General features: G+C 30.5%; 1 protein-coding gene across 1 annotated transcript; it reads left to right on the top strand.

Annotated features, from left to right (window-relative positions):
* Nucleotides 1–7,762: 7,762 nt before the first annotated feature.
* On the top strand, nt 7,763–10,630 carry HELRODRAFT_161303 (hypothetical protein; the record flags this gene model as incomplete). Its single annotated transcript, XM_009021236.1, has 4 exons — nt 7,763–7,809; nt 8,787–8,942; nt 10,303–10,390; nt 10,457–10,630. 4 exons carry the CDS (start codon nt 7,763–7,765, stop codon nt 10,628–10,630), a joined length of 465 nt encoding a protein of 154 aa, XP_009019484.1.
* Between the last annotated feature and the right edge of the window lie 189 nt (nt 10,631–10,819).

The following is a 10,819-nucleotide window of genomic DNA, read 5'->3' as shown; positions in this document are numbered from 1 at the left end:
TGATATTTGATTGATCCATGACGTTTAGAAATGTGATTATTTTTAGAGGCGTCGTTGGGAGGGACAAGTTATTTTCTAAGGAATCATAATTGTTTAATTTATTAATATGCAGTGGCGGATCTAGCGGATCAACCCCGTTATGAGCAGTTTTTTAATAAAAGTCAGAAAAAGGACCGTTTTATGTGTAAATTTTACCAAAATTTGAACGCAATAAGCCAAAAAAGGTCGTCAGCCACATTACCACAAATCCATCTTACCCGTAAAAATTTTGGCAACCCTCGTAAAAATTTAAACATTTTCAAATTTTTGGCCCTCCCTCCGTCAAAGTTGTTTAGATCCGCCACTGTTTATATGTAATATTTTCATAACAGTAGTTCAGATTTCATACCCCTTCATAGACTGTTTCCTCTCACCAGACCGTGAAAAAGGAAATATTATACATCAAATATAGCAACGAAGTAATTTGTTTAGCAAAAAACAAAAGCATCAACTTTTGAATTATGAATCAAATGTCGAAAAAATTCCTCTCCCTACCGCGAAAAAACTGTTTTTTATCTCAATACTTGAAATGACAAATTTGCCCTCCCCTATAACTCACTCACCTGAAACGACGCCCCTGTTGATTATTATATTTATTCATGTCATCATAACTTTTATCATATCACTTGAAAAAGTTATTGGGAAGCAAACTTATTATTTTTAAATTGGCTAGTTTTCTTTTATGTAATAAATAAAATAATGACTTAGCCACTTATCTAGTTAGATTATGTGTTTCCAATAGAATAACTATTAACTATCGTTATAAAACAAACTTCACACCAGGACAAACGAAGCAGACATACTAGCGAGAATAAAACAGCAAGTATGAAACCAATATATTAATTAATTTAAACTATTTACTGTTGATAAAAAATTGTATATCCCCAATTTGTTAAAGATTTTGGAGGAACAACGCTATTATCTCTGCCAGTACATTAATCCAGAAAATCATTATTCATATCTGAGATCCAAAAGAAATTTAACCATAAATGACGAAGAAATAATAAACTCGAAAATTACCAGATGAGTATTGAGTTGTAGTACATGATCTTTGAACATACTTTATTGACATGTAAAAAAACATGCATGTTGATTGAAATTTTACTTTGAAAACTAATTCATGCAGAAATAGCTTATTAAAACAATAATTACAATTGCACAGTGAAAAAAGCAGAAGAATTTTTCAACATTCTGTCGACCAGAGGTCCAACAGCATATGACAATTTTTGTGACTCTCTGAGAAATTTGCGATCTCAAATATTTGTCCTTACAAAACTTAACACAGAGCTGGAATTAAAAATACGTCAAATCAAACCACATTCACAGCAAAGTAAATTTTTAAATTATTCCGTTTGATACATCAAGAAACTTTAGAATGTGTAAATTTTCAAATAAATTTTAGTATAAATAAAAATTCTTTTCAAAATACATTAATACAGTTGAAGATTTTCAAGAAAGTGATGAATGTTTGCCAGGACCAAATTTAGAAAAGAAAATGAATAGCAGTAGTGATGCCTAAATACGTCTACATGGATATAGTTAATATAAACCATCAAATGCGTTTCTGTTTCACAATTATCACTTCGTCATTTTTACTTTATGAAGACTGTAATCATGATTTATTTTTGCACGAATTTGTTCAATTAAAATAAAAAATATTGAAAATATTTGTGATATTACAATTAGACAATTTTAGTTACATTCTTCAGACTTAGTGCGTAAACTGCAAGCAAATTCATTATAGTGTTCATATTTATTCATATAAGTGGCTATCTCTTCATCTATACTTTTTAAGCACAATAATTTGTCAAAATCATTTTCAAATATGCTTAGGTTGAGAGATGTAGTGCATTCATCATTGAACTTTGATAATTCTTCGTTACAGTATGCTAAAGCAGATGTCAGTTCAACTATGACATAATCATTTTGTTCATCTGGTTTCTCCTCTGGCTTCTCTGCCTCTTTATTAATTGAATCATCTTCCTCTATATCAGAATTTTTGAGAATGATACCAACGTTACGTTCTGGTGACTTGTTTAGTTTATTTGAATCACGAAATGTCTTGGAATAATCCAACAACTTTTCAGACGCCTTGACATCACCTTCTTGTGAGATAGAACTGTGTGCACAAGGCAATCCAAAGGCAGTTTTATGCAAAGCAGAAATTAAATAATTTTCTTCTAACCTGTTTGCATCCATGTTGTTGTTTAGTTTGAAGTTAGAGGGAGAATGCAAAGGACATGGCTCTGTATTATAATAATCGTCTTTCAAATCACCTAAAAACTCGGCAGTTCGTTTGGCTGCAAATAAAAGTTTAGTCCTCCAAGCAACGTTGATCTCAACTGTTCCAACCAAGGATGGAACTTTGCAAATTGTGTTCTGCTTAAAATTTTCTTGGTCATTGAATGCAGGTTCCCCAAGCTTCAACCTGAAATAGAGTTTGTACATAGAAGATGACTGCTTTCTGGCAAGGTTATAGCCAGGCAATGATCGAGTTACTGTAAGCAGGGATTTCAACATTGTTATGAGAAATTCGTAGAACATAACTTTATTACAAGATTCATTTTTAGAGGGGATAATTGTTGTGTTTTTTTTAAGCCACCAATGCTCGAGTATCATAGTTTCATCTTCGGATGTCTTTAGAAATATATCTATGCATATTGGCTTGTTCAAATCAATATGCTTATTTTCGTACAAGCTTCTAACTTCTTCAAGGAGTGCAGGGTTATCAGGCAAAGCCAAATTGAACCAGTCAGCTGTTGAAGGTCCCAATAAAATTTTTGACTTAGTCAGAAGTTTGTTGCCTGCAGAACGTGATTGTACAACACACTGAACAAATTTTATAACTAGATGTTTCAAATACATTTCCAACTCTTTTATAGCAGCATTTGTGTTTACATCATCCATCATCATCAAGTTTGTCTGTATGAAATTTCCAGTTTACTTTAGAGGACCTTGGAGCAAGCCGCTAACGATCAGATAAGATTATCTGCAATGAAAAATTAAAAATTAAATTTTGAAATAATCTATTTAAACCTTCAATTAAAAATGTGATAAACATCAGCTATAAATGGCCTCTAACTCTAAATGATAATTCTAAATGCATCTAATGTATTTCATTATAATAGTGCTCTTGAATTGTCATTCAATTAGGTAACTTGTATAAGGTATATATATATATATATCAATCAATCTTCGTTTTGCGTCCAGAGACCCGGTTTCCCGAGGTAGGACGTTGTTTTCTTTGCCATCAACTTTTTGCGCCAAATTAGACGATCAGTTGTATCCATTTCATTTAAATTTAGAGCTTTCATGTCTTGCTCGATTGTTTGCGACCAGGACTTCTTTGGACGGCCTTTGGGACGTGTGCCAGGTACTTCAACAACTGCAAGAGAAGTTATGGCACTGTATCCACTTCGTTTGACGTTTTTGAATAGCCTTCGATGTTGTTGCTTGACAGCGAAGAAATCAATTTGCGTGGCTGATGGTCCACTTTTGTATGTTATGAGATGCTCTTACCTCTTTCTAAAATATGTGTTCAGTAAACAAAACCCGTGACTTTCAGCAAACTCAAGGATGCGGTTGCCATCTTCATTCCGTTTTCCATAGCCAAAACCGCCATGTACGTTGTCAAAACCATCTGTTTTCTCTCCAACGTGGCCATGAACTAATCCTTTTAATATCCAGTACTTCTTGGGCTAGCGGTTCTCTGACAAAAATTCCAACACCATTTTTGACCATTCCAGAATAGTTTATATTTTTCTTTGTCTGAGTTGACATGACAGACACCATTCGATTTCCCTCGGGTTTCCTGAAGGCAGCAGATGTCAATCCTTCTACGCTCGAGCATTTCTGCGATTTCCATGCTGCGGCCAGTCAGTGATCCAACATTGAGCGTTCCAAGTCTAAGTACCATAGAGGGGCCATTCTGAATTTTTCTGCAACATCCCTCCGCTATTGCATACTTCCCAAGGATTCTTGGCACCCTTTGACCACTTAAGGCCTGCTGGGGACTAGGGGCCGTTGTTTTTCTTTGTGATGGCATAAGAATAATTTGGGGAAAAGTTTTTACATCCTGACACCCATCCTGACGACAACCACCAGTTATAAGCGGTGGGCCTAGCCTTAAGGTATATATATATATATATATATATATATATATATATATATATCAATCAATTTTCGTTTAGAGTCCAGAGATCCAGTTCCCCGAGGTAGGACGTATATATATATATATAAATATGAATATATATATTAATATATATATATATATATATATATATATATATATATCTGCAGCGATATCACCATCACAATCATTTTATTCATTGAACAGCTTTTCTATATACTCTTTCTATCATTTTTCTCCCCTCTGGGTCTAAAAAATGACACTTTTACTATCCTTAATGAAATTTATTCTAACAACATCCTGCCATGTGGATCTCTGATACCCTAAAGCTTTGGAAATCCGATATGATTTTTCTTTTTTGTGCAAATTCATACCAGGTTTAGGATTCCATCAGCATAAATTTGTTGTCAGGTAAAGATCTCAACTTTACTCCAAATCACCCTCCCCACTTTACTTAGGCTTGGGACTGGCATGTACGAAGAGAAGAATCATTCTTTCTTTTTGAGCAGAATTTATACATGGGGGCAAATATAAATGTAGCAGAGGTTGAGTATATAAAGAAGGACAAGATTGAGTGGACACTAAGATAAATGAAGACTGGTAAAGCTGCGGGTAACTCTAAAAGGATAACAGAAGAATAAAAAGGACAGTTAAACGTGTGTGATCATGCGAAAAGGCCAACCCAAGGCTTTTGTAAACAAACTTTAAAACGAACACTGGGCAATTGTGCCTCCCAGGGTTGAGCACCTATAAACGTAAATGATGATGGTGATAATGACAGATAAGTATATACACATAAAGCACATTTTCACTTAGAATATTTATAACCATGTGCCCGACTTAAAGAATGACAATTTTTAATGAAATGTGATAATTAATCATTTATTAGCATCTGTAAAAATATTTTTAAAATTATAGTATGAAAAAATTTTTCGTTTTTTTTCGTATGCACCACACGGTCACGAAAATGCATTGTATTAGTTGTGTTTTTTATCAAAATGTTCATAACTGCTAAGTTTCGTGAGCAACAACAACAATTTTTAAAGAAATGTGATAATTAACCCTTTATTAACATTCTGTAAAAATATTTTTGAAGTTAGAGTATGAGAAATTTTTTTTTAATTTTTTTTTCGTACACATTATGCGGTCACAAAAGTTTTAAACAGCAGGCTGTATGCTTTAGACTACAAGTAACCAGTAGAAAGTCTCATTACTGTCAATGAAGACCTAGAATTTTTTATCTGATAAAGGTACATGATAAATTGTTACTGTTATAATTGTGTGTTTGTCTGTGTATGTGTAATATAATTATGCTTATTGCCTTATATATGCCTATGATTATTTCATTATTATAAAAAAATTATTTCATTATAATAAAATTTATCATAAATATAAATTATTTAAAATTATTATTTTCTTAATTTACCGTAGTTATAAAAACAAGAAAAAAAATTATGTTGTGTTCTATTATTCAATCATTTTTTTCACATCCTGTGCGAGAATATAACATTTCATGCTATCTTAACATTAAGCGTCACTCTTGCTTAACATGACGCAAGTTAAGTTAAATAAATAAAAAATTCATTCAAAATTCGTTTTCTCTGTAACTAAAAATGTTACAATAATAAATTTAGTATTATTTTAATCAGAAAATATTGCTTTATATTTATAATAAAAAATAATTTATATAAAAAAAAATTAAAAATCCAGCAACCCACTATGACTTAATTAATGTTACTAATTTAAATAATTATACATAATTATTTATAATATAAATATAATCGATCAAACATCGAAAATGAATATAGGACATTCATCAACATTACACATTGCAAAAAAGAAAAAGTCTAAAAGCCTAAAAATTATCGGTGCCATCTTCAAGCACTTAAAATTTAAAATTAATTAAAATTAAAGTTTAAAAAAATTGACGAATATTGTCGGGAAAAATGAAAACTAACACGTACATTGTTCACGAGATAAAATAAGGCAAAGAATTGACTGATTATCTGGTGATCTGATGCGCACACAGTTCGTCAAACTTCAAAAAGAATAGTTATCTTCACAACAAATAAAAACAAATTTTCGCTAACAAGTAACGACAAAACAAATAAACACAAATTGAAGGGTGCAACTAACTGGACAATCAGATATATCACAGATATATTTTTTTAATCTATGTATTATTATTCTATAATCTTTATATATATATATATATATATATAGAATATAACATATATTTCTTATATATTTCTATATATTATTTTAATACATACATTTTTATAATTATATGATATAATTCTATTTTAATTCTATAATTCTAATTTTATAGTATATATAATTGTAATCATATGTTTAAATTATAAAAGTTACAAAACTTCAGCAATCACTTGATCATACACAAAGTCAAGATCTTTTGTAAGATGATCACAATACAAAATTACCTTTCAGACATTTCAGTATCTAGGCTTCAATAGGCCTCAACTTTTAAATAAACAACACTAACGACAAGTGAATAAACGTGCTTTCTTCAGTTATTTGCGATTAGCGATTAGTTCTTTTCATTCCAATAAATTAAATCAAAATTTCATCACTGCTAATTGTTGGTTATTTTTGACTTATTTTTTTTTTTATTTTTACGGTCAGTTTTTTTTAATTTGATGCTAGGCAGGTCTGTGATGTCCTGAGACAACATCTGGTAAAAATTTTTTTTTTAGATTAGCATTAGGATTTAGTTAGCTGTTTTAGAGTTAGACTCAAGCGAGTTTGTCTCAACGTCTCATTTTGAAACAATGTCAGTCTTGGTCTCGTTTTTTTACTGTCTTGAAACGTTTTGAAAACATGATGCAGATAGGGAGTTATTTTTTCATGCATACAATTTTTTAATAATTCAAATCATTTTTGATAAATTATTCTATAATAAACGACAAACAGATAAACCATACGTTTGAAATAATAAATAATAACATGCATGATTACGCCTGTATGCCCACATATGTAAAAAAACATATTTTGAAAAACAAATTCTCATTGATAGTGCTTGGTGAGAATCTAGCTCAAATCTGACTTAAAAATATAAATTTTCAAGGATTTTTTTAGTTTTGACGTCTCATTTTTGTCTCGAATTTTTTGTCTTACCTTTGTATGCCTCGAGACATGTTCTTTGAAGCTTCGTCTTGGTTTTGTCTTGTCTTGTCTTGTTTTTAAAAAATACTGTCTTGTCACAGCCCTTACGCTAGGCTAGCCACTAAGATAACTAACTAACAACTAACTTAACTTCATAACTAGCTAGCCACTAAGACTAACTAACAATTAACTTAACTTCTTAATTTGCTAACTTGAGTCAATGATCATATTACTAAAAATTATATATTATAAATATGATGTCATGGTGTTTAAGGGTTGCACAGATTTTATTTCTGGTTATTCTAGCTTACCCGACTATATGTTCTGGTTCTGTGTACGATCTCTAAAAAACTAAACTATTTTCATCTCTTGTGCATTTGTTTCGGTTGCAGTTTCAATATATAAAAGTTAAAAGTGAAGTCCTGAATTTGGTTTTATGTTGTCTATGTTTATGGCCTGTTGAGAGGAGACATGTCTCATAAGTATATCTCATGTGATATGTGCAGTGCACCGTCCTGGTCATTTGTAGACATTTTTGCATCTTGTGCTCATTCATAGGTTGCTTGACAAGTCATCAATGCATGGCATATTGATGTTACTAATTATACAGTTATAGTTATTTATTTAAACTTTAGATTATTTAAATTTTGTTATTGAATTTAATTTAATTTAATCAGAAATATTTTCCTGAATTATTGTTTATTTCATAAAATAAGTTACAAATACAAAGCATAAAAATGAAAGAAAATGATAATTTTGCTTATTTTCTAACTTTACAATATTAAAAAACAAAGTCACTTAGTCATTTTTCAAGTTTTAATTAAAAATTAAATAAGTTTTGACTTAATATAAAAACCATTAACATTGTTTTTTTAATATTTACCATTATTTCACATTACCACAATTTTAGCATGAAAACTGCCAAAGTTTGTACATATGTTTGTGGTTAGCCAGTGTTAAATATATATATTCAGTTGCTTCTTTGTATACACTTATTAACATTAAAAAAGAAAAAGATTTAAACAGCTGTTTATAAGATTTTTGTTCTTGGTGTAAATTTGAATGAATCATTATTATTTTTAAAATTTGATACTGTTTCTGTTATAAGGATATATTTTGTTATACAGTTATATATGATATTTATCTATCTATGCCCGCAAGGATTTTAGTGTATAATAAAATCGATATTAATGAATTGAATATCAAACAACTTGTTCAATAATCATCTTCTAGATTCTAGTAGGTGCAAATTTCTCAAAGTTTTTATAAAATACTTATATCATTATAGATTTTCATTGTTTATTAAGTTAAGAATGCTATTATTTAATAATGAAATATTAGTATTAGAAGTATTGTTTGCAGTGAAACTTTTGTTAAATTTTTACATATTAATCTTCCAGGTGAACACATATTTTTTATTGTTCCAATCCTTTTTTGAAACAATGCATAAAAATAAATTTTAAACAAAGCTGACAATTGTATCTACTGATTTCAGGCACACTGCTGACATGAGTGCTGACAGAAAGAAGAAGAAAATAATCGCAGATTATCACAAGTATCTGAAAAATGAAAAAAAAAACTTATCCGAATGGTCCAGCAGTTTGAAGAAGATCTATGAGTCAGAGGGCCAAACTGCATTAAACCCCAAAAAGTATTTCTTCACATTTACATTTAAAAAATGATTTTTGTAATTTTATATTGCTACCACCTAACCTTAGAAGTTTTATTTGGTACGTTTGAAAATGTTTCACTGCTGCTATATAATGCAAGGATATATATCTTTCTATATATCTATATTGCATCAATTAATAAAATTTATTTTCAAACTGAAATAAGAACTGATTGAAATTATTGTTTCCCAACTGGTTGGTTGTGGTCTGGTTGGGTGTCAAATGACGATTTGCCAGGTGTTACCAAAGGTGCCACAAAAAATATTTGTTTTTCAGTCCCTTCCTAACATATAAAGCATGTTATTATAGGCAATTTTACTTGCAAGTTTTTTTTAGCCTTTAATGATATAGAAATAGTTTTCATCTTTACTTCAATATTTACAGCAGACGACATGCTTATCTGGTGAAAGAGATACAACCTCAGCAATGCCGTAGCAGCAATATCATTTCTTGCGCGCAGAGATATGCAAAAATTTGTCTTCTGTACTGTAGCTAAACCATTCATCTATGCTCCATCCTTACATTTTCATAGCATGCCATCCTGGTACAGGGGATATACGTTACACAGAAAATTAAATAAACCTAATTTGCAAAGATAAAATTAATTTATTTGAAAAAATGTCTTGCCTATGGAATGTTTTCTTTGCATTTTATAAAAGTTTATAAAATTATCTAAGTAGTCTGCACTCTTTAAATTTATAAAAGTATCTAAGAAGAAAAAGTGCAGTTATCTAGGCTTAAGGAGGAAATTACTTTCTTGACTTGGGTTGCCACATTGTGGAGAAATGTATTAAAATGGTCATGGCAATTTGAACATTGCTGATTAATGGCCAATCTTATTTTGAGGTATGGAACAAACTTGAACATCCGCCCAGGGTGTAAAGTGTTTACTTCCTAACTTAGCCCTAATCCGAAACTGGTGTAATCATATAGTTGAAAAAGTAGTTGTGAGGGTTGAAAGTTTTTAGAAACCAAGTCAAATCGTTCATACAGCATGGCGGATCTTGAAGCCAACCAAGATGTTCTAATGTATATGTAGGGCAGATCTCGAAGCCAACCAAGATGTTCTAATGTATATGTATCTGATAAACGTGATAAACAGGTGGCGTGATAATAACCTGGATAACGTAACATATCAGTCATAATCAGTCACGTCTAATGATTTTTCACGTAGACACTTTTCAAGGTGGCTAATCGCATATTTAGCCAAAATTTCATTTTGTTACACCGCGAGAATAATTTCAATTAAATGAATAAAATTTAATTTGTTTGCTTATTTGTTCCCGTAACAATGTTTCAACTTAGTAAAGTTGTAAATTATGTTTGCAAATATCTACGTAGGAAAAAGATGAAGAAGAAAGTCTCTATGTATCACAATGAAATGAAGGAATTCAAAAAAAGAAATGAAGAAAAATTGAAGAAAAAACAGGTAAATAAATCTTTAAATTAAATTTTTACAATTTGTATTTATTTATTGACGATCACTTTTTGATAGGCGTTTTTAGAAAAGAAGAAGGAGATGGAAGATGCAACGAGGCGTTATCAAGCCGATCAGAAACGGAAAAGGAAGTTGCTGTACAAAAAGAATTACAAAGGCCAGCCAAAAATGGAGGCTCGCATGCAGCTGCTTCTGGAAAAAATTGAAAAATCGTCAAAATACACTCCATAACTTTTGTTATTCAATTTTTTGTTTAATGTTTGAAAAAAACGTAACTGGTTTTTCATGTTTTATTGATTTTGAAATACATATTATATTTCGTTAATAATGTTACAAAAGTATTTACAATATCAGATTTTAATTCTTTACCGAGCGGACAATATAAGTCTAACAATTGTGAACGACAAACTGAAATATGCT

Source organism: Helobdella robusta (assembly GCF_000326865.2).
Source record: "Helobdella robusta unplaced genomic scaffold HELROscaffold_3, whole genome shotgun sequence".
Classification (NCBI taxonomy): domain Eukaryota; kingdom Metazoa; phylum Annelida; class Clitellata; order Rhynchobdellida; family Glossiphoniidae; genus Helobdella; species Helobdella robusta.
The sequence above is the reverse complement of the archived record's forward strand: the minus strand, read 5'-3'. Positions and strand labels throughout refer to the sequence as shown.